Below are 24,780 nucleotides of genomic sequence, written 5' to 3' on the forward strand. Positions count from 1 at the left end.
TATCAGCTCATTGCCAATGTTTATATATAATCCAATATCAGCTCACACAGGCACCTCTCGTCTGTGTGGCATGCTGTTGTCAATGGCAGCATAACCTAATAAATTCCTTTTCTACTCTCATCTCAAAAAAAAAATTCCATATCATAGTAATCTAAACTACAATCTTAGAAAGCTAGAGAAAGAACAAATAAACCCAGAGTACACAAAAGCAAAAAAATAGAGTTGAAATCAGTGAAACAGAAAACAAATATGGTAATAGGTTAAAAAGCAATAAAACCAGTATTTGATTCTTTGAAAGTGGAAATATCAGTACCAATCCTATAGATGTTAGAAGAAAAAGGGAATATGATGAACAGTTTCATGTCCATAATAACTCCAACAACTTCAAGAAAATGGACAAATTCCTTGAAAGGGAGGGAAAAAGGCATAACAGCAATGGTAAATCCGAGTAGCCTTGTGAAAGGGTTCCTGGACCTAATTCCAGTGTGTGTGTGTGTGTGTGTGTGTGTGTGTGTGTGTGTGTATGTGTGTGTAGGCCTCCCCTCGCCAACAGTCAATTAATTCTTAGCCTGCTGGTGCCTTATTTCTGACACTATCTACCAGGAGCTAGAATCAGATCCCAGAGGATAAAGGACTCAATCCTAACAAAACTGATCTCTACTTCAGGTGCCAGTCACAAGCCTAGGTTGTTACCAGTATTTCTGATCAACCAGCTATAAATAGAGGGTCCCATGACCACTTCCTTGGGTTCAGTTAATTTGCTAGAATGGCTCACAGAACTCAGGAAAACCCATTTACTCATTAGATTACAGATTTATTACAGCAGATACTAAAGGATATGAATCAACAACCAGATGAAGGGATATATAGGTCCCTGAAAAGAGCAGCATCTGTCCTTGTGTAGCTTGGGGTCTAGCATGGTAGCACATGGAAGCATACTGGTTCCCTAGCAAGGAAGCTCTCAGAATCCCCTCCTTTTTTGTTTTTTAGGAGGCTTCATTACATAACCACGATTGATTGAGTCATTGGCAGTTGGTGATTGATTCAATCTCTAGTCACTCTCTTCCATAAATTAGGGTTTCTTTCTTTTTCTAAATTCAAATATAGTTGATTTATAATATTGTATTAGTTTCAGGTTTGGAGCAAAGTGATTCAGATACATATATGTGTGTTTGTGTATATATATATGTATATATATAAAATATTGAACAATACTGAATTTTGTTCTTTGTGTTTTATAACTCCTTGTTGCTTATCTATTTTATGTATAGTAGTTTGTATCTGTTAATCCCATATTCCTAATTTATCCTCCCTCTCGTTCCCCTTTGGTAACCAAAAGTTTGTTTTCTGTGTCTGTGAGTCTGTTTTTGTTTTGCATATAGATTCATTTGTATTGCTTTTTTGGATCGTACATGTAAGTGAGATCGTATATCTCTTTTTCTGTCTGACTTATTAAGTTATAATAATCTCTAGATCCGTTGAAGTTGCTGCCAATGGAAATATCTCATTCTTTTTTATGACTGAGAAGTATTCCTGTGTGTGTGTACCACACCTTCTTAAACCAATCGTCTGTTGATAGACATTTGGGTTCTTTCCGTATGTTGGCTGTTGTAAATAGTGCTGCTATGAACATTGGGGTCCATGTAGTTTTTTGAATTAGAGTTTTTGTCTTTTCCAGATATATACCCAGGAGTGGGATTACTGGATCCTATGGTAGCTCTGTTTTTACTTTTTGGGAAACCTTCATACTGTTTTCCATTGTGGCAGCACCAATTTACATTCCTACCAACAGAGGAGGAGGGTTCCCTTTTCTCCACACTCTCTCCATTATTTATTATTTGTGGACTTTTTGATGATAGCCAGTTTGACTGGGTGGGGTAATACCTTATTGTAGTTTTGATTTACATTTCTCTCATAATTAGCGATGCTGAGCATCTTTTCAGGTGTCTGTTGACCATCTGTGTGTCTTCTGTGGAGAAATGTCTATTTAGGTCTTTGACCCATTTTTGATTTTGATTTTGATTTTGATTTTGTTTTTGTTTTTGTTTTTGCTATTGAGCTGTGTGAACTGTTTGTGTGTTTTGGAAATTAACCCCTTGTTGATTGCATCATTCACAAATATTTTGTCATATTCCATAGGTTGTCTTTTCATTTTGTTTACAGTTTTCTTTGCTGTACAAAAGCTTTAAGTTTGAGTAGGTCAAACTTGTTTGTTTGCTTTTTAATTGAAATACAGGTGATTTAAAATATTTTAGTTATTGGTGTACAGCAAGCATGGACTTGGAGGGCATTATGCCAAATGAAATAAGTCAGAGAAAGACAAATACTGTAAGATACCACTTACATGAAGAATCTAAAAAAAAATACAACAAACTAGTGAATATAACAGAAAAGAAACAGACTCACAGATGTAGGGAAGGAATTAGTGGTTACCAGTGGGGAGAGGTTAGTGGGGAGGGTCAGAAGGGAGCAGTAGGGGATTGAGAGATACAAGCTATTATGTATAAAATAAGCTACAAGGGTGTATTTTACAACATGGAGAATATAGCCAGTATTATATAATAACTATAAATGGAGTAAAATCTTTAAAAATTGTGAATCACTATATTGTACACCTATAACTTTACATAATTTTGTACATCAACTGTACTTCAATAAAAAGTTTAAATAAAAAAGCTTTAAGTCTGAGTAGGTCGTATTTGTTTATTTTTGCCTTATTTCCTTTGCCTTGGGAAACTGATCTAAGGAAATAATTGCTCCGATTTATGTCAGAGAACATTTTGCTTATGTTCTCTTCTAGGAGTTTTATGGTGTCATGTTTTTAATATGTAGATCTTTAAACTATTTTGAGTTTATTTTTGTATGTGGTATGAGGGGGTATTCTAATTTCATTGATTACATGAGGCTGTCCAGCTTTACCAACACGACTTGCTGAAGAGACTGTCTTTTCTTTATTGTATATTGTAGCCTCCTTTGTTGTAGATTAATTGACCATAGGTGTGTGGGGTTATTTCTGGACTCCCTGTTCTGTTCCATTGATCTGTATTCTGTTTTTGTGCTAGTGCTATGCTGATTTGATTATTGTAGCATTGTAGTATTGTCTGAAGTCTGGGAGGGTTATGCCTCCAGCCTTTTCTTTTTCCTTAGGATTGCTTTGGCTATTCGGATCTTTTGTGGTTCTATATAAATATTAGGATTATTTGTTCTAGTTCTGTGAAAAATGTCATGGGTAATTTCATAGGGATTGCATTAAAGTCTGTAGATTGCTTTGGGTAGTATTGCCATTTAAAAAATATTCTTCCAATCCAAGAACATGAAATATCTTTCTATTTCTTTGAGTCATCTTCAGTTTTCTTTATAAGTGTTTTATAGTTTTTAGCATATAGGTCTTTCATTTCCTTGGTTAGGTTTACTCCTAGATATTTTATTTTTTTGACCTGATTTTTAAATATGATTTTTTTTCACTTTCAGATATTTCATTGTTAGTGTAAAGAAATGCAACAGATTTCGTATATTAAACTTGTATCCTGTTACTTTGCTGAATTCATTTATTAGTTCTAATAGTTTTTGTGTGGAGTCTTTAGGGTTTTCTGTGTTGAGTATCACATCATCTGCAAATAATGACAATTTTACCTCTCTGCAGATAATGACAATTTACCTCTTCCCTTTCCAATTCCACATACACAAATCAAAATCAATGTGATATACCACATTAACAAAAGACAAAATCCGCATAATCATCTCAACAGATAAAACCATTTGATAAAATTCAGCATCCACTCATGATAAAAACTTTTACCAAAGTATAGAGGGAACATACCTCAACATAATAAAAGCCATTTATGACAAGCCTAAAGCCAACATAATACTCAATGGTAAAAAGCTAAAAGCTTTCCCGCTAAATTGTGGAACAAGACAAGGGTACCCACTGTTACCACTTCTATTCAACATACTATTGAAAGCGCTAGCCACAGCAGTCAGACAAGAGGAAGAATAAAAGGTAGTCAAAGCAGCCTTGAAAAAGGACAAAGTTGGAGGGCTCACACTTCCAGATTTCAGAACTTACTACAAAGTTACAGAATAGAGAGCCCAGAATAGACAGCCCAAAAGTAAATACTCGCATATATGGTCAATTGATTTTTGACAAGGGTATTAAGATATTCAGTGGGGAAAGTCTGTTCAACAAATGGTATATTGTGAAAATTGGATATCCACATCCAAAACAATGAAGTTGAACCCTTACTTAACAACATATACAAAAATTAACTCAAAATGAATCGGAGACTTAAATGTAAGAGCTAAAATTATAAAACTCTTACAAGAAAACATACTGGGGATCTTTAAGACTTTGGATTTGGCATTGGTTTCTTGAATGTGATACCAAAAGCACGGTTAACGACAGCAAAAAAATATATTGGACTCCATCAAAGTTAAAAAATTTTTTAATGCATTCAAGGACATGATCAGATTAAAAAAGCAACCCATGATATGGCAAAACCATATTATCTGATAAGGGTTCATGTCCAGTTTATATAAAGAATTCCTACAATTCATCAACAGTAAAAGGTCAAAGGACTTGAATGGACATTAAGCACATGAAAAGATATTCAGCATCACTATAACCATTTAGGGAAATGCAAGCCAAAGCCACAAGAGTTACTACTTCATACCCATTAAAATGGCTATTATCAAAAAAGTAAAAATAAAAACAGCAGAAAATAACAAGTGACAAGATGTGGAGCAACTGGAACCCCACTTCTTTGCCAGTGGGAATGTATAAATAAAGCTACCATGGAAAATGATACAGTGTTTCCTCAAAAAGTTGAAAATAGTACTACCGTATGATCCAGCATTTCCACCTCTGGGTTTATACTCGAAAGGATTGAAAGCATTGTCCTAAAGAGATTTTGTACCCCAGGTTTATAGCATCATTGTTTAAAGTAACCAAAAGGTGGAAGCAGCCCAGATGTCTTTGGATTCATGAATTGATAAGCAAAATATGGCATTTACATACAATTAAGTATTTATTCAGTCTTAAATACAGAGGAGATTCTGACATGCTGCAACAAGGATGAACCTTGAGGACATTATGCTAAATGAAATAAGCCAGTCATAACGAAAGGACAAATATTGTATGAGGTACCTAAGGTAGTCAAATTCATGGAGACAGAAAGTAGAATGGTAGTTACTAGGAACTGGAGGGAGGTGAGAATGGGAAAGTATTGCTTAATGGTTACAGAATTTCATTTTTGTAAGATGAAAAGAATTCTGGAAATAGATGGTGTTGTGATGGTTGTACAACAGTGATAATAAATTTAATGCCACTAAACTGTACACTTAAATATAGTTAAGATGGTAAATTTTATTTATGTTTTACCACAGTTTTTAAAAATTAAAAGGAATAAAGTACTGATTGATACATGGATGAACCTTAAAAACATTATGCTAAGTGAAAGAAGCCAGTTACAAAAGACTGTATTGTATGATTCTGTTTATATAAGATGCCCAGAATAGGTAAATCTATAGAGATAGAAGGTAGGTTGGTGGTTGCAAGGGACCTGGGGAGGAGGTTGGAAATGGGGAGTTACTGCTAATGGGTACAAGATTGTTTTTGAGGTGATGAAAATTTTCTGAAATTCATTGTGGTGATGTTTGTACAACTCTGAATACATTAAGACTTATTTAAGACCAAAAAACCCCAACTAGTTCCCAAGGACTTTGTGTTATGATGAAAATACTATACACATTGAGAGGGATAAGTGTTGTGGACGAGGAGAAGGGTCTGTTATAGAAGATGAGGCTGCAAAGGTAGGTTAGGGCCCACAGTGGTGTTTGACCTCAAATATTATGCCAAGGAACCAAATTGCTAACTCACTTTTTTCCAAAAAAAAAAAAAAAAAAAAAGTACAGTTCATATTGTGTGTTTCGACCAGGATTTATAATGACTTTATTTGAACTTTGACAGTTTGATTAGTAAAAAATGGTATCCTATCTTTTTTATAATCATTTTTTATTACTGTGGAGCTTGGTTGGACAGTTTTCTGTGTATGGAGGCCATTTATATTTATCTATATATCACCTGTTTATGTCTTTTTTCCATTTTTTTACAGTATCAGTGTTTTTTTTAACTGACTTAAAAAGTATTTTTTACCTAGTAAGAATGTTCATCTTTTGACTGATTTACATAAAAACTATCCAGCCGTCTGGTTTTCTTGCTCTCCATGTGTTTCCTATGTCCTGCTCAGTAAATGTTTGTTGAGTTGAATTGAGAAGAAAAATATTTATGAAACAGATTGTAGTATGTTCCTGAATAACTAAATGAACCCTTCATGATTGTGAATTTTGCATGATCAGTAAAAGTGCTGATCAAGAAAGGTGCTTTAGTCACATCAATAAAATATAGCAAGTAATGCTTTTAAAGGAAAAAAATCAAAATCTTAAGTAGGAATGACTTCTTTCTTTGGTTCACAAGGTAATACAGAGTTAGCGTCATGTGTTGAAATTTAGAGTAAAGAACAGATCAGGATGTGTAGGTGCTCATTAGAAGATGATCTATGACAAAAGGATTGTCCTGAGTTTAAGTGAAAAGGAATGTGTAGGAAAGTATGGAAGGGGTAGGTGGAAATGGAAGTGGGGGGTGGCTTTTTCCTGCCAATATTTCCTGAATAGTTGAATAAGAAATATGTTATTTTGGGGCAGATGTCATAAGGTAATAGTAATGGGAAATATATGTGTAATGGTTAAAGAGTATAGTTCGAATCCTTGCTTCTTTCGTTATTATGTACTCTTTGTTTTCCTCATCTGGAAAATGGGATAATAATACCTAACTCATAGATTTGTTGTATCAAATGAGATAAAGTGTGTGAAGCACTTAACTTAGAATATTGAACATAGTAAAGCACACAGTGAAGTTTGCTGTTATTACAGCATGGTGGTAGGTTGTGAGAGCAGAAATAGATCAATAATATAATAATTGTTTATACTTAAGCAGAATTGATGTTTGGGAGAAATGAATATTTCAGTTTTAATCCTCCAGTGAAATTTCATCATGTGAAGATCAAGTATCAGGAATGGTGCTAACTCAGAAGTTAAAAATAAACTTTTTTTCTGAAAGCTTAGAAATAGTCTCTAATTATTAATAGTAAAAGTTGTCAAGAAGAGTGAAAAACTTGTTATGTGTGACTAGCTGAACTTCCTTAATCTACCAGAACTTAAAAAGTGAATTCAAACCCAGGCGGGGAAATGGAAGTCAGAAGAGTGAAGCTCAGTAGCAGGCAGTAAGACAGATGCTAATTGCAGAAGCCAGGGTATTCGTTTGAAATGGAAAACAGAGGGAGAAAGTTAAGGAACATATGATCTGATGTTCAGAATACCATGGCCATCAATAAAGAGAAAGAATTCTGCAGTTAAAATTCTGCGGTGGGGAAAGGCAGGCGGTGCGGGGTGACAGTGGCACCGTTTAGGGCATGCCTCATCACTGTTCCGTGCAATAGAAGATAGCTATTACATTGCTCTATGGTTTTTCAGCCCTTTCTGAAGAAGCTAATAACCCCTTTTCCTTCACGGTGAAAAGAGGGATGGGACACTCAGACCTGGGGGATTGTTTTACTTTTGCCATTTAGTAGTTGTGTAATAATGGGCGAATTATTTAGTGTCTCTGAGCCTGATGCATTACAAGGAAATAATAATATTTTGGGGGTTATTATGAAGCTTAAATGGGATAATATTGAAGTATTTTCACCTCTTTAGTAGTTTAACATTTTTTCTTTTGCTTACCATAGAGTCAACCTGCATACTAGGATGTCGCTCTTAATGTAAGACAGTGTAAATTGAACCACTTTGGTGTACACCTGAAACTAACACAACACTGTAAATCAGCTATACTTCAATTTAAAAAAACACACACTACCAGTTTTTGATAGGTTAAAAAAATTGTATTCTTTTCCACTATACGTTATTGTGAGATATTGAATATAGTTCCCTATGTAGGTCCTTGTTTGTCTGTTACATACAGTAGTGTATATCTGTTTATCCTAAGCTCCTAATTTATCCTTCCCCCCTTTTTCCTTTGGTAACCATAAGTTTGTTTTCTATGACTGTGAGTCTGTTTCTGTTTTGTAAACAAGTTTGATTTGTATCATTTTTTTAAGATTTCACATATAAGTGATATATGATATTTGTCTCTCTGTCACACTTAGTATGATCTCTAAAACTGTTAGTGTTTTTCAAAAATAACCCTCACTTGATTCTTTTTAGAATTATAAAAATAACGTATTTAGTTGAAGTAAAAAACATAAATTAGTAGAAGAGCGACATATGCATAGATCCTCTGACATTTGGCCAACAATGAGAAGACACCAGTGGCTTCTTTTTAGACTTTTTTGGTGCAAAACAACTATACACCTTATTTACTCACATACTTGACAAAGATGAGGACATAATATGCAGTATTCTGTAAAGCAGACATTTTTGTGTATCATGTAGCCATGGAAAAAAACCAAGGTGGAGGGTGGCAATAGCTCAGTGGTAGAGGATGTGCTTTACATGCATGAGGTCCTGGTTCTATCCCCAGTACCTCCATTTGGAAAAAAAAAAATCAAGAAAACAAGATAGTGTTCTGTAGGTTTGTAATTTGGGTATTACTAGGCTTTCCCCGGTAGATGGGTATTTAGGTTACTGGTTTTTAGCTTCTATTAGCAGTGCTTTATCAAACATCATTAAATGTAAATCTGTGTGTTATTTGAGTCTTTCTGTAGATACATTCCTAAAAGTAGAATTGTTAGGTTAAATGATTCACTTCTTTTTTATGTTACTAGTTACAGCCAAATTAACTTATAAGAAAGCTTATACCAGTTTACATTCTCATTAAAATTTTGTGTGAACGCCTAGTTTTCTGAATCACAGTACATTATTGATTTTACATTTTTTTGTCCATCTCATAAGAGAAGTTAATACTTATTTTATTACTTGTGTGGGTAAAGATATTTTCATGTTTTTGCCATTTTTTCTGTGAATGGCCTGTTGCTTTGACATTTTCTTGCCAACTGGAGAGATACATTAAAATATAGATATTAATGCTTCATGTGTTTCACATATCATAGATAATTTTTCCCATTTCTGTTACTTGCCCATAACTTTGTTTTTCTATGTTCTTTTTAAATCTAAATCTTGTATATGGTCATCTGTCAGTTTTGGGGGTTTTTGAGGGAAGGTGGTTTGTCTGATGCTTAGGAAAGCTCAGCCTTCTGGAAAATCCTAAGAATATTTTCCTGAATTTTTTTTCCACTTCTATTTTAGTTCAAGAAATTTAGATATATGAGTCATTGTTATTTTGTTCTTTTGTGCCATGTTTAATAAGGTACCTCATGTTCTGGGCTCTCCTGTTGATTCTTTTGCATGCTCTGCTAGCATATCACATTGGTTTAATTATTGCAACCTTATACTGCATTTCTTTTTTAATCTTTTTATTTGTTTATTCTTTAGTGGAGGTACTGGGGATTGAACCCAGGACCTCGTGCATGTTAAAAGCATGCACTCTACCACTGAGCTAATGCTGGCCCCCTCTTATATTACATTTTAATATCTGGTAGATAAGGGTCTCCTACCCTCTCCCCCTAAAAGAAGATCTTGCATATTTTCATGCATTTAAATGAGAATGAGGTGTGAAAACTCGTCAGTGGAGATTTGACTAGAATTACATTGAGGTTCATTTGGGGAAGGGCAAGGATTTCTTAAACACTTGATCAGTGTATAGGATCATAGAGAGGTATATTCATGCAATGCTTGAGAGTGAAAATTGGTATAACTTTCAGAGAGTATTTAAGGCATGGTAGGCACATACTAACTACTGTATAAAGATTTAATGTTGACTTTATAATCATTATTTCTTAAAAGGTAGTATGTCCTGTAAATCAGCCATTCTATTTTTAGAAGCATATAAGGAAGTAGTCATGACTTTACATATCTATAAAGCTACAGGAATGTTCTTCATAACATTGCTTTAGTAGCATAGTGTTGGAACAACTTAAATATCTATCAGTAGAGGGTTATTGAACAGAACTGTGGTATATTACTATGGACTACTATATAGCTATTAAAATTACGTAAAAGTTAAATGATAATAAGGGAAATTTTTTAGTCTCTATATTATGAACATATAAAGTTTAATCCAATTTTTGTATTACAGATGTATTCTAGGAGCACAGCTAAACCTTTGAGGGTGATGGATATGTTCATTATTTTAATTGTAGCCACAGTCTTACAAAAGTGTATACGTATGTGAAAACTACTTAAATTGTATCTTCTGAATATGTGCAGTTAGTTGTCAGTTAATTCATCAAAGCTGTGAAAATTTTTCTTTAAAATGTAATAAACTTAAGGAAAACTGTTGAACTTACTACTTCAAGAAATAAAACCAGTAGGATAAGTAAATATATATAGAGAGATTGATTTTGAGGAATTGGGTCACATGATTGTAAAGGCTGGCAAGAATGAAATCTGTAAGGCTGACTGGCAAGCTGGAAATTCTGGCAGGAGCTGATGTTGCAGTGTTGAGTTCAAAGGCAATCTGAAACAGAATTCCTTCTTTAGGGGACCTTAGTCCTCTCTCTTAAGCCTTCAACTGATTGGATGAAGGCCACCCACATTATTGAAGGTAATCTGCTTTCCTCAAAGTCTACTGATTTAAATGTTAATTAAGTCTAAAAAATACTGTTACACAACATCTAGGCTGGTTTTGACCAAGCATCTGAGCCCTGTAGTGTAGCCAAGTTGATATATGAAATTAATGATCTCACTTAGCGTGATTTCAGGAGAGTAACAGAAGATCTAGTTGAAATGGTTAAAGCCATGTGGAAATCTATAACCTCATATATCAAGAGATCCAGAGACTGGGTAGGCTTTAGTGTTAGTTGATTCGGTGGCTAAGGATGTCATCAGAGACCCAAGTTATGCCATCCATAGTGTCTTTTGCATTCTCACTGTAGCCTGGCTTGGACAGGCAGTTGTTGATATCTAGTGAGAGGGAGTCTTGGCTTCCCATGGCTCTTCTAAAATGTGCTTATGCCTGCACATCTGTACATCAGTCATCAGTGGGAAGGTTGCTGAGAACCTACTTAACATAAAATGCCTCCAAATTAGAATATGATAAAAAGAAAAGCAGTTAAAAGTACCATTTTCAGAACTCAGGAGCTTATTAGGAGGGAGGGAGAGATCAATTCATTGGCTTTATATGAAATCTGAAGACACTAGAGTATTATGTAAGAAGATTGAGAAATACTTGCTCTGCTATGCGAAGTAAAGTTTATGCAAACTTTTTTTTCCTTTAAGTTAGTCTTTGTCTCTAGGACAGATGGGAATTGGCTCCCAAATATGCTGAGTCAGCAAGGCAATGCAGTTGACCATTTTTAATTTAGGATATGGAAAGTTGCATTCATACCTTCTTTTTTAGTTTTCTAACTGGTGTTTTATTTTAGTGAACATAATAATTGTTTACTGACTGATCTTCCATCACTGGGCTTGTTCATAGGGTTTAAGTTCAGTTCACTCGTGGGTTTTCAGGTACCAGACTTTTGACTTGGGGGTTTTGGGTTATTTTAGTATACAATGGGATTTTCTAAAACCGTTATACACTCAAAAAGATTTGTCCCTATTATACTTGGGATAACAGGAATTGAATGATTTTTGTACTTCAGAAAGTTTTTTTGTTATTTGTCTCTGGCTTTACATGAGTTTTCTGAAAGCAAATTGAAATTTTACATTATATTCTAGATTTAATATAATTTGGAAAGCTTTCAACATCACAAGTTCAGATTCTTTTTATTATGTCATGTGCATTTCTGCAGCAATCACTTTGCCAAGCTGGATTCCCTTCATTGATACTTTTACACACCTTTAATCTTCATTTTTAAAGCTCCTCCCTCCCCCAGTATATTTCATTGCATAAGAAAGGCTGGACTGGCGTGCTGCCCCTGAAATGTTAATTCATTGCATTTGTCCCAGAATGTAATTGAGATTGCATATACTTCTCACTGTACATCCAACTCTTACAGCAGAAGCTGAATTAAATCATGGGAGTTCAGTGGAGCACTCATGATTAATAATAAATAATAACAACTAAATACAAGTTGCTTAAACGTAACAAGTATGCTTTTAAGGTCGTGACAATATGGCTATGGGTAAAATAGTTTGTAGGTTTTTTTTTTTAAAGTAAGGTAACTGAAGGTAATTCTGCTTTAAGTATATCAAAAAGTTATAAATTATAAAGTTACAAATTAAATTAGTGTGAAATTCCCCCCAAATCAGTTCATGTGCTGGTCTTTAGAAATAATTTTGATTATCTTTTAACTCTCGACAGTTCTCTTTGGAGTAGGTCAAAAGAATTAGTTATGAAAACACCACTAAAAAAAGTAGAGCCAAATAAATTTTTTTTGAAAATTTAGTTTGAAAAACTTAACAAATCTGAAAAATGAATATTTGTTTTAGTTAATTAAAGGTAAATAATGCTTACTGTGGGCTAGGCACTATCTTAATAAGCTCTTTACAAATACTAATTCATTTAATCCTCAAAAATTCTATGAGAAACAGAGAAGGAAATGAGATACAGGAAAAGTCAGAATCACTCTATGATGCACACAATACCTGATACATGAAAAACAGTGACTAAAAATGTTCTTTTTCAAGCAGATAGTCATTTCACTTTGGTTTTAATACGATGTGGAAAATCTAACTTTGATATATTGCAGTATATTTTGGGGAAAATGTGTTGGAAATTTGAATATTGAGACTGGGTACACACCTATTCCCTCCACTGTCAGTTGTGGTGACACTAAGTGAATTTCTACTCTTTCTGCTCCTATCACCTTTCACGTAATGGGAGTACTTTTGCTTTTACAGCTCATTATCACTAGTGGCAGCCTTGGAGACTTGAAATTAGAAATGGAGACCCTCAGGTGAAGAACCAGGAGCTCTCAAATTTTCAGAGTTTGAGAGCCAGAGTTTCCTTTGGGCCTCTTTTTGGCATAAACACCTCTGAATTTGAGGTATTTGGTTTCAGGCTGGCAATGATCATAAGCCTCTCTCTTCTGCCATTTCAGGAATTGATCTGTTTCTCTTTTATTGCTACCACCACTCTCAGCCACAACTTCTTGTAATGTGTAATGTGCGTGTATCCCTTGTTAGGTTTTCTACCACTAATCCAAATGAGAAAGAGAGGAGGATAGGTTCCTTCCTGCTCTGCCAACACTCACATCCCAACCTACCCCCAGACATTTTTTTTCTGTTTCTTCTACCTGTGTGAAATGCAGTCTTGAATGTGACTTTTGGGTAAATAAAACCGCCGAAATAAGATTCCTGAATACTTTCAGAAATTACTTAATAAATATTTGTTGAGCACCTGTTACACGCAGTACATTGTTCTAGGTGCTGGGAATAGTTAGTATATTAGATAGACAGGGTCCCTGTCCTATGGCGCTTACATTCTAATGCGTACGACCCTGGCTGTCTTGGATATTCTGTCATAATAGCTGAATATTAGGGCTGTGCTGGAGTAGGGTTAAAGGGATAGGAAAAAGGATTTTCTTTCTCTCCGCTCCAACTTGAAGAGAGCTCAGGGTCAAAGAAGAGTGTAGGAATGTCTCCAGTCACCCTCAGTGATACTGTATAGTTAATAATATAGGTTAATTTACTTCCTCCTATGAAAGCGGGAAATGTTTTCCAGCAGTTACAGATTAAAGGCAAAGATGGCCACAGGAAGAAATGTTTTTGCTTTCTTTTTCTTTTTCTTTCCATATTTCGGGCAGATTTTTTAAGTTTCATATAAATAACTTGAAATTTTATACATTACAAATATTTAGTCTTTTACTTATTTTCTTAAGTAAAGAACAATGCAATTTTTGCAGCCCTTTTACAATCAGAACTGTTAAGTCATTTCCATTAACTTCTCTTCCTTGATTATTTCTGATGTTGAATTTGCGAAAGCAAAGTTCTAATGCAACTTATGTTTTACTTTTGATTATACATTTTCATGAAATAAAGATACTTGGAGTCATAATTAATGATTTTTCTAAGACTTTTGCCAGGGATATTTATGTTTCTATTACTCCTGCCCTAACTTTCAACCTTGGATTGATCAGTTTTTTTTTAAGCCGAATGTGCTGGAGAAAAATCATACAACTATGTGAGTTACTATCTCCCCAGATTCATGATCTACAGAGCTGGGACTTCAGGGCTGCTGGATGGGCCTTAGTCTGCTCATTCTTCTGTTCTACAAAGCAAAGATTCCTGTTCTCTTAAGAGAAGACGTTAGGAGAATTCACTCTCTCAGCTTCCCACCTTCCATGCGCTTACGTCACTCTGCGTTCACATCACTGTTTTGTCTCAGAGGAAGTAGTATTCTTCTTCCTGCTTAAGTTCATTCTTTCAGGTCCCTGGAAACTTTGTTGTGTGTTATCTCTGTGTTTTCAGCCCCTTCCCTCTTTACTGGCTCCTTCCTTTCAACACTAAACCTACTCAAATTTCTCCTATCTTAAAACAAAAAATCTTTCTCTGATTGGAATTTGCTGTGTCTTCATTACTCTATCTTGTTCCTTTCCTTTGTTGCCAGGCTTTTTGGAAGAGTAATCATCACTTGATGTCTGTACTTCTTCACTGTTTCATTTACTCATTGGTCTAAATTTTTCTACCACTTTATAAAGATAAGGTTTCACTCATGAGCTCTTGCCACAGCAGTGGTAATTTCTCAGTTTTTTCTTACTTTGTGGGCAAAATTTATTATGTTGATTTGCTTCTTGAGTGTCTTCTAGCTTTTCTGAAAAAGCTCTAGTAAGATTTGCTTTCTCCCTCTCTTGAGTATTGCTTCATAGCCTTAATCATTAGCCCTTTCTTTGCCTTATCCGTAAGTGTTGGTTTTCCTCAGTATTATGTCCTTGGTGGTCTTCTCTTTTATTCCCTGACACTGTCATAGCTTTAAGGTTGTTACTGTCACAGGCTCTGTGCCATTACCTCATAAAAATGTTTCTAGACCTGAGCTCCAGATAACTGTTTGCTGGATATTTTTATGTTCACATTTCACAAAGGTATCTCAAACTGAGCATGTCCCTTGACCCATCAACCTGCTTGCTCCCAGCTTTGCTTTAAATCTCAGCTTAAATACCTCTTCTGATTCCCCAATCAGGTTTCGTCTTTCAGGATACCATTGTATTTTTAAGCCTATCAATTAAAGCATTATTAATACAATTATTTTGTTTACCTATCTGTCTGCAGTGTTACCTTTTGGGGCTCCTAATGTCAGTAACTCTTATTCATCTTTGTATTTAGAAACAGTAAACTTCTGTTGACTGTTCTGTTGCACATAGTCGCACAAAGGTAAAATTCTAAAATAACTGATAGAATATAAAGAGTTTATATAAAATACATAATTAGAAATAATTTAAATTAGTATTTACAAATGGAAACTTGGAGGGATTTTTTTGTCCACATTCACCATCCTTATTCCTTGTGTCTGTTTCCAGCCATTACAGATTTATTACCCTTGAACAAGTAGGATTTATGTTAATACAGATCATTTGCAGGATGGAGAATTGAACGTAGATTGGTCTTTCACATCCTTTTCTTGAAATGGTTTTCCCCATTAAGAATAATCTTTCTATAAGAATTTTAAAACACGTTTTTACAAATTGTGCTAGCTATGATTTCACCTTATTTTCCATAATATTTTGGCCATGTTTGAAATGCTATTTTGAAATTATTGAACAATTTGGTGTCATCTCACTTAATTAAATCTGTGTGTCAGTGAATTTATTGTTTATTTTCTTAGTGTATTCCCCTTGGCCCTGCACCAAATATTTTTAATATATGGAACATTTTTCTTCTTGCCAGTTATTTTTAATAATATTTTTATTTTACAAAAAATGTCCAAAAATATTATTTCAGTGTGTAATGAATATCTTTAAATTACTGAGATATTTTACCTTTTTTTGTATAGTCAGCCCTCCTTATCCACAGTTCCTGCCTCTGTGGATTCAACTAACCATAGATCGAAAATATTTAGGGGGGGGAAATCCAGAAAGTGCCCAAAAGCAAAACTTGAATTTGCTAAGCCATGGCAACTATTTACATAGCATTTGTATTATATTAGGTATTATGAGTACTCTAGAGAGGATTTAAAGTATATGGGAAGATGTGCTAAGGTGGTATATAAATACTATGCCATTTTATGTACGGGACCTGAGCTTGTGCAGATTCTGGTAATGTGGTGGGGGGTCCTGGTACCAATCCCTGACAGATGTCAAGGGACAACTGTATTAAGTCTTCAGAATTTGCAGCATATCTCATCTCAGCTGCATTTCAAGTTCTCCATAGGCACTTGTGACTAATGCCTTCTGAATGGGCAGCATGGTTCTCAAATATAGCTTGATATTGGCCCTACTTTGGGGTAGATACTGCATTGGACATGTTTTGGTGTCTCCTACCACCAGTTTACCCTACTTCCTACCATAGCCCTGAGCTTTTTTGTTTTTGTTGTTCCACCTTTTATCTCTTCTTAGTCCGTGTAACTATGGAGCTGACTTCACTTCTAGCTCCTAGAAATATGTCACTTAGATCTGGCCAGTTGGAGCCTTACAGTTGTTTTGTCCACAAGGTTGAGACTTTTCCTGAGATTTCATGTGTAGACCGAGGCCCTCTTACCTGTGAGCCTGAGAGCAAGAAGGGGCTACTGCTGCAGCAGTCACTTTGAGATGGTGTGGAGTCTGAGGACAGAGCCAATATGTTTCTCTGAGCCAGTACAGAAAAATGCAGAGAGGCAACCTACACTCTTGCCATAGGATTTTGAAAACTCTGTTTCACTGCATACCCAAAACAAAATAGAATATTTAGAAGATGGATAAATTACCTTTTTGATCAAGTCACTGTGCCCTGGATTGTAGATGCAGTGCAAGTTTGACTGAAACTGGAATAAGAGGTTTGGATTAGGGAGGTCCATCCTAAAATAACCTGTGGTCTGAGAATGCCCCAGTAGCAGGGTTGTTCTGGGGTTGATGGGGGAGGGCTTCCACCAGTTTCCCAACTGTGATTCCCAGGCCTCAGATGCTTGAGTTGACTTCTTGTCAAGGGTTACAGACCTTTTGGTGGAGCAGACATTTAAGGATTCAACCTAATTACAGTGAAAAATAATGACTACTGTCTACTCAGTGAAGGGAATAAGAACTACAAGTGACAATCTGAAAAGGGATATACATTTTTCTTTTATATATACATATATTGTGTATAACTGAATCACTGTGCTGTACACCTGATACTAACACAACATTGTAAATCAACTATACTTCAATTAAAAAAAAAAGAACTGCAAGTAACACAGTAATTTACTCCCCCTCGGGTGTTTTCATTGCATTTTATTGCTTTGATTGTGAGTATAGAGCTTGTTGTGACCAGCTTTTACTGAATTTAAAGTCTCTTGTATTTTAAAGACTTTTAACTAATCATTGAAATAATACAAACATATGTAAAAAAATTACTTTCCCACTTTCTTTTGCTATGTCTTGCCCAACCCAGGGTTAAAAGCTGGTTATATATCCTTAAAGACCTTTATGCACAAAAATACATAGATGAATAATAGAAATATGTATTTAAGTATATATATTGAGAGGGACAGAGTCAGTTAAGCAGTCAGTAAGCAGAGACGTGCTGCTTATTTTGAATTTAATTTGCTCCTTTTCTAGTTTCCTAAGGTGGATGTGTAGGTTATTGATTTTAGATCTTAATACATATTTTCAGTGCTATAATTGTCCCCTCCACAGTAGCTTTGCTGTATCCTGTGTATTTTGGTAAGTTGCATTTTTATTTTTATTTACTTCAGAATTCTTAAAAATTTATTTTTAGACTTTTCCTTTAACCCACTTTATGTAGAAATTTAAAAAAAACCGTTTTGTAGTTTTCCAACTATATTTCTGTTATTGACTTCTAGTTTAATTCCATTGTGGTCCGATAGCATTCTTTGTATGACTTCTATTCTTTTAAATTTGTTTAGGTATGTTTTATGGCTCTGAATGTGGTCTCTCTTGGTAAATGCTTCATGTGAAGTTGAGAAGAAGATATATTCTGCTGGTGCTGAATGAAATATAGACCTAAATTAGATTCAGTTGATGGGTGGTGCTGTTCAATTCAAATATTTTGTCTCTGATTTCTTCCTGTTGCACCTGTCAGTTAATGTTAGAGGGGTCTTGAAATCTTCAACTATAATAGTGAACTTTAGTGCAGTTCTGTAAGTTTTTTCCTGACACGTTTTTACCCTGTTAGGAGTGGACACATTAAACATTATGCCTTGGAGAATTGACTCCTTTATCGTTATGTAATGTCCCTCTTTGTTCCTCGTATCTTCTCTTGCTTTTAAGTCCGCTTTGTCTGAAATACAACGTAGTTACTCCTGCTTTCTTTTGACTAGTAGTAGTATGGTATATCTTTCTCCATTCTTTAACTTTTTTTTTTTTTTTTTTTTTTTTGCAGTTCTGTAACTTTATTTGACAATCAGCAGTTAGTTCTCATCCACATTCACTGTCTGTAGATTTTTGAAAGTGGCAACAGGTACATAGGTAACCAGTATAGAGCTTGTTTGGTGAATATTCATCTTCATTACGTTTTCTGGACAACCACCTGTGGATATGTATGGGACGTTCCTTATTCCTTTGGTCCATGCAGCTTTGTTGAACCTGGTGTCAGTACGCACATCTGGAGTTCCCATCTTCTTCATGGCAGGTTTCCATATTTCTTTGAGTGCCCGAGGCCCATGCTTCTTGAAACCCACTCCGTGGATGCACTTGGGAATGTTTATAGTGTATTCTCTGGTTACCACCTTGTTGATGGTGGATCATCCCTTCTCTCACCACCTTTTTTCGCAGGAGCCATTCTGCTGGACCCTGGATTGGAAAAAGCCATTCTTTCACTTTTTATCTGTCTTTATATTTAAAGTGGATTTCTTGTAGACAACATACAGTTAGGTCTTTTTTTAAATTCACTCTACCATTCTGTATGTTTATTTGGTGTATTTCAGACCATTGGCATGTAAGGTAGTTGTTGATATAGTTGGATTAATATCTACCATATTTATGTTTTCTATTAGTTGCCCTTACTTGTTTTTCTTCTACTCTTTTTCTGCCTTTTCTTGTCTTAATTAGTCTTCTTAAATGACTTTATTTTTTCTCTTTTCTTAGCATATCAACTGTGCTTTTAAAATTTTTCTTTAGTTGTTGCCCTTGTGTTTGCAATGTACACTTAAAATTTGTCCAAGTCCTCTTTAAAATAACATTATACTACTTTACATATATAGTATAGGTACCTCATAACAGAGTGTTCCCATTTCCTCCCTCCCATCCCTTATAACATTGTTACTCATTTCATTTATCCACAAGCTATAATCACTGAATGCATTGTTACTATTACTATTTTGAACAGACTGTTAACTGTTTGGTTGATTAATAATAAGAAAAATAAAGATTTTATTTTGCTTTCATTCTTTTCTAACGCTCGTTATTTCAATCTGAGAAAATATGATTTTCTTTCTTTTTGAAGAATTTAGACTTTGGCAAGACAGATCTACTGGTGACAGATTGCTTCAGTTTTTGTTTGAGGACATTTTTATTGCTCCTTTACTTTTGAAGGATAATTTTGCTGGGTATGGGATTTTATGCTGATAGTTTTTTTTTCTTTCAATACTTTAAATATTTCATTTCACTCTCTTAATTACTTGTGTAGTTTCTGTGGAGAAGTCCAGTATGCTTTTTATCTTTGTTAGTGTATAGGTAAAGTTTTTTTTTTCTGGCTTCTGTCAGGATTTTCTTTTTGTCTTGAGTCTCAGCAGTTTGAATATATTATACCTAGGTGTAGATATTTTGATACTTACCTTCCTTTATGTTCTTTAAGTTTCCTAGGTCTGTGGTTTGATATTTATCATGTGGGGAAATTTCATTATTACTTCTAGTATTTCTTCTGTCCTTTGTTTCTCTCTCTCTCTCTCTTTCTCTCTGTCTGTCTGTCTGTCTTTCTCTCCCCAGCTCTCTTTTGGTTTCTAATATTTCTGTTTACTGCATGTTGTAATTGTCCCACATTTTGGGGGTATTCTTTTTTCCTTTTTTTTTTTTCTTTGCATTTCAGCTTTGAAAGTTCCTATTAACATACCTTCAAGCTCACCCGATTCTTTGTTCACCTGTGTCTTGTATGTTGCTGAGCCCTTCAGAAACATTATTTCTATTACAGTGTTTTTGATTTCTAGCATTTCTTTTGGATTCTTTCTTAGGATTTCCATTGTTCTGCTTACAGTACTACTTGCATGTTAATTTTTTCCTTGCATGTTTATTTTTTCCATTAGAGCCCTAGAATATTAATCATGGTTGCTTAGAGTTCCTGGTGTGATAATTCCAATTTCTCTGCTTATCTGATCTATCTCTGATGCTTGCTTTTTCTCTTCAGACCGTGTTTTGCTATGCCTTGTAATTTTTTGTTGAAAGGCAGACATGATGTATTGGATAAAAGGAACTGAGATAAATCGCCTTTTATGTAAAGTTTTATGTTTATCTGTCTCGCAGTTAGCTTGTGCTTACTGTTTGCTGAAGCTGTGTCGGAGGCTAAGATTTCCTCCCCTGTTGTCTTTTGGTTTCCCCGGAAACTTATTAAATAAGGTCTGAGATGTACAGTTCTTTCAGTTGTTGCCCCTCTTATTATATGTATGGTGGTAAGTTAGTTGGTGGGAGGGAGTGTTCTATAGTCCTATGATTTGGCCTGTTTTTTTAGTGAGCCTGTATCCTTCAGACATATTTGTCAAGTTTTCTTATTTTTTTTTTTTTTTTTTTTGCTGTGGTAGAGATATACTGGATTTATTCAACCATTTCTCTCTTGATGGGCACTCAGTTTTCCCCATCCTTTTCCCATTACAAACAGTACTACTGGAAATGGGCTTACACATGTGACCTTGCATACTGGTGCTATTATTTCCTTTGGTTTTCTTCTGTAAGTGGTATATCTAAGTCAAAGGATAGTATTTTCTTTGTCAGCTTCCTTTGCCAAAAAATTATAGCAGTGTACGAGGTTTTTTTCATTTGGACATCAGTGGATATTGTCAGTCTGATAGGTGAGAATGGTTTCTCATTGTCTCTTTGCTTAGTACTTTCCTGATTACTAGTGAGTTATGAAATATGTTACAGTTGTTTACTGTTTTGATTTTCTGTGTTCATTCATTTCCTTGTGACATGACATTTCTTTCATTTGGGTTATTTGTTTTTTCCCTATCAATTTGTATATTAGGCGTATTATTAGTGTTTTAAAATTTTTATTTGTTTTCTGTGTAGAAGAGTCAGAAAATGGCAGCATAAGAAGAAAGTAAAAATCACCCCTCTGCTTACACAGAGATAAACTGCTCTTAGAATTTGATATTGGACATTTTTCTAAGCATATGTATGTATATAAATCCCTACCAAAATGAAATTTTACTTGACATGCTATATTATAAAAAATATTACTACATAAGATTTTATTAATATTTAAATACAATGTAGGAAAAAAAATATCAGGCAATAGAAAACTGTTTTAAAATGATTTCATGACTCGTAGTTTGAAAACGTAGCCTAAAACTATATAAATATGTAACTGTGATAAAAATAGAAACAAATTAAAAATATAGGAATAATAAATACATCCCTTAATACAGGGTAATTTGAATGCCTTCTTAATTTTTCATTTAATTTTATTTCAAGCATTAAAAATTCAGTATTACTGATTTTTTGCCTGTTTATTATATTTTTCTAAATCTGCTGACAGTGTTTTCAGCCATGCAGTAAGTTTTTTTTTTTTACTTAGTTATATTATCAGTCTTTCCCCCTTATTGCATCTTCATTCTCTCTAGTTAGAAAAAGTTTTCTCTACCCTGGGGTTATTAAGGAATTTATTTTTTTTAAATACTTACATGGTTTTAGTTTTTGTATTTTGGACTTGTTCATTTGCTTTTTTTGCTGGATATACTATGAGAAACACGCCAGTTTTAACTATTTTTATCTGGTTATTCATTTTCCCCATGTTACTGATTAATAAGTCAGTCTACCCCCCGTCCCCAAATTGATATGCTATCTTTATCATTTACTAAAGTTCTGTATGTACCTGAGTATATTTCTGAATTTGTTTTATTGCATGTTCCTTTACCGGTATCACACTTCTTAGATCTAGAAATTCACTGTTCTGTCTTAAATTGTCTAGGCCTGTAGAGCCTAGTGCCCATCCCCCCTCCTCTTTCAGGTGTTTTCATTGCTATTCTAACTTAGTTATTTTTCGATGTAATATAACATCAACTTATCTAATTGTAGGGGAAAAATGAGATTTTTTTTTTTAAAGATTGAGCTTTGTTTAATTTATAAATTACTTAGAGAAAATCAACATCTTTATCATGTTGAGCCTTCCTATCTGAGAATGTATCCATTTTTTTACATATAATTTTCTGCCTTTTAAGAGTGTTTTATAATTTATCTTTGAAGGATTCTGAGCTTTTCTTAAATTAAATAAATTAGAAATGGGTACTTCCTTTTTTTTTCTGTTAATGATAGTTATATTAATGACTGCTGTGCGTTTACTGCTATTTTTCTAAATTGTCACAGTTTTTAACAATTTTTTAATTGAATGTTTGTGTCCTTTTCAGAGACCAAAAGTTCTTGTCTTCTGCATATAGAGATCATTTTAGCTGTCTTATTTTAATTCTTTGACCTGTAATTCAGTACTGTCTAATAGAAATAGAATTTAAGACATTTTAATTTAAAATAATCTGTTAGTCTCATTTTTAAAAGTCTGTTAATTTTAATATTTTATTTAACCCAGTATATCAATAGATTATTTCAGTATGTAACCAATAAAACAAATTATTGGGATATTTTATATTCTTTTTCAGTTATAGTAAGTAAGTTTTTGAAATCCACTGTATGTTTTATACTTCATGTACATTTGGCTTTTTCATTATAGGCTACTACAAGGTATATTAGCTCAGTTTTTAATTAGGAATTGATGGTGAACTTTCTTCAGATGATTTTTTTGGTATATTGATAGCCTTTTTACTTGGAAAGATAGATATATTGAATTTATTAGCTTTTCCATTCTTGAGTTGATAAATTGCCTGGTTGAGATGTTTGTAAATATGGCTTAGGATTCAAAGTTTCATTTAGGATTTTTGAATCTCTCATATGTATGTTGTGTATGTGCTATGTGCTCTTTTAGCTTTTAGTAGTAGGATTAATAAACTGGTTTTATAAAATAAAGTTGTAATTTGTATGCTTTCAAATGCTCTGGAGCTACATAAACAGAATTAAAATGTATGTTTATTGAAAACTTAATACAAGTCATCTAAAGTCCAACAGGGCCCAGACTCTTTTTTTATTAAAAGCAATTCTTGTAATATCTTTACATTTTCTTTGATGAATTATACTGATTTTATTCAGCTTCTGCTGAGAGATAATTTGTTCATGTGTAAAACAGCTAAGAATTTATTTTGCATTAGTCATATCTGGAAACTATGTAATGTGGAAATCAGCAGTGTTAATTTTATATCATAGCAGTTTCCTTTAGGAGAAGAAAACTGGTTAGGTTATTTCCTTAGGATGTTATTGATACTAAATTCAGAGAGATGAGGATGAATGTTATTAAATGACAAAGTAGCAGTTCTTTTCAAGGATTAATTTTTTTCCCCAGCATTTTGTTTTGTAAAAAATTTGAACCTACAGATAAGTTGTAAGAATAATATCTTTAATGTATTAATTATTCTTATTCTTAGGTGCATTTTATCTGGTGTTTGAATATATGGACCATGACCTGATGGGACTACTGGAATCAGGCTTGGTTCATTTTAATGAAAATCACATAAAGTCATTTATGAGACAGCTCATGGAAGGTCTGGATTATTGTCATAAGAAGAACTTTTTGCATAGAGATATTAAATGTTCAAATATCCTTCTAAATAATAGGTATGATATGTGTTTGATATATATGTTTAAAATGAGTATCATATAATATGTACCTTGATTCTGTTCAGAAGATTTAAATTTTAGTTTTTTATTGCTCACACTATTTTATCATAATCAATATTACAGCTTGGGCTATATCTGAAGTTGTATTAAATATACTTTCATTAATTAACTTCCAATAATTGTTTGTAATGTACATAAAATAATACTTAGTTAGCTTTCCTGTTTGATACTCTTCCAAATAATGTGAATAGTTCTAAAAAGTAACAGTATGATTTCAGCTTTAAGTTAAGAACGGATTTTAGAATTCTTTTTTAATTGGAATTTTTTTTAAAAACAGTCATCATAGTTTTAAAAGTGAACTTTTTTGAAGTGTGTATATGCATGTGCATACATATATATGTTAAAATTTATGTTAAATATTTTACTGACAGCATAACCTGAATTCTGATAATTCTGTTGTAGTTGGTGCTGTGTTAAAGTGAGGCATGCCTAGTCCTGATTTTAGTTAGTAGAAAGTGTTCTATAGAGCACCTAGCCACTTTAAGAACTGGAAAATTAAACAAATTTAAAATGACGTGTTTCAGTTCTTATGCATTATTGGCTGGAGTTGAACAAGTAATTTGTCTTATTACTAAGTAGTAGAAATTATCTCATTTTGTTTTATTTTCATTGAAGTGTACTTTTCTAGACAGGAACTGAATAGTATTGAAAAACTGTTATACCAGTGCTAGATACTATATATAGTAATAATAGTACTAGTATAATAGTAGCTGGAAGTATCTGGGGGGAG

At 33.8% G+C, this 24,780-nt stretch overlaps 1 protein-coding gene and 1 pseudogene across 3 annotated transcripts in view; one reads left to right on the forward strand and one right to left on the reverse strand.

The window, feature by feature from the left end:
• Positions 1-24,780, forward strand: part of CDK13 (cyclin dependent kinase 13) — a 104,217-nt gene that overhangs the window by 38,489 nt on the left and 40,948 nt on the right. For all 3 annotated transcript variants that reach the window (XM_010947571.3, XM_074367688.1, XM_074367689.1), the window contains exon 6: positions 23,798-23,987. In XM_010947571.3, the coding sequence (XP_010945873.3) occupies positions 23,798-23,987 (190 nt within the window). The remainder of the gene's footprint in view (positions 1-23,797; positions 23,988-24,780) is intronic.
• Positions 16,511-23,773, reverse strand: LOC141578193 (large ribosomal subunit protein eL31-like; annotated as a pseudogene).

The sequence above is a fragment of the Camelus bactrianus genome, chromosome 7, assembly GCF_048773025.1.
Source record: "Camelus bactrianus isolate YW-2024 breed Bactrian camel chromosome 7, ASM4877302v1, whole genome shotgun sequence".
Classification (NCBI taxonomy): Eukaryota; Metazoa; Chordata; class Mammalia; order Artiodactyla; family Camelidae; genus Camelus; species Camelus bactrianus.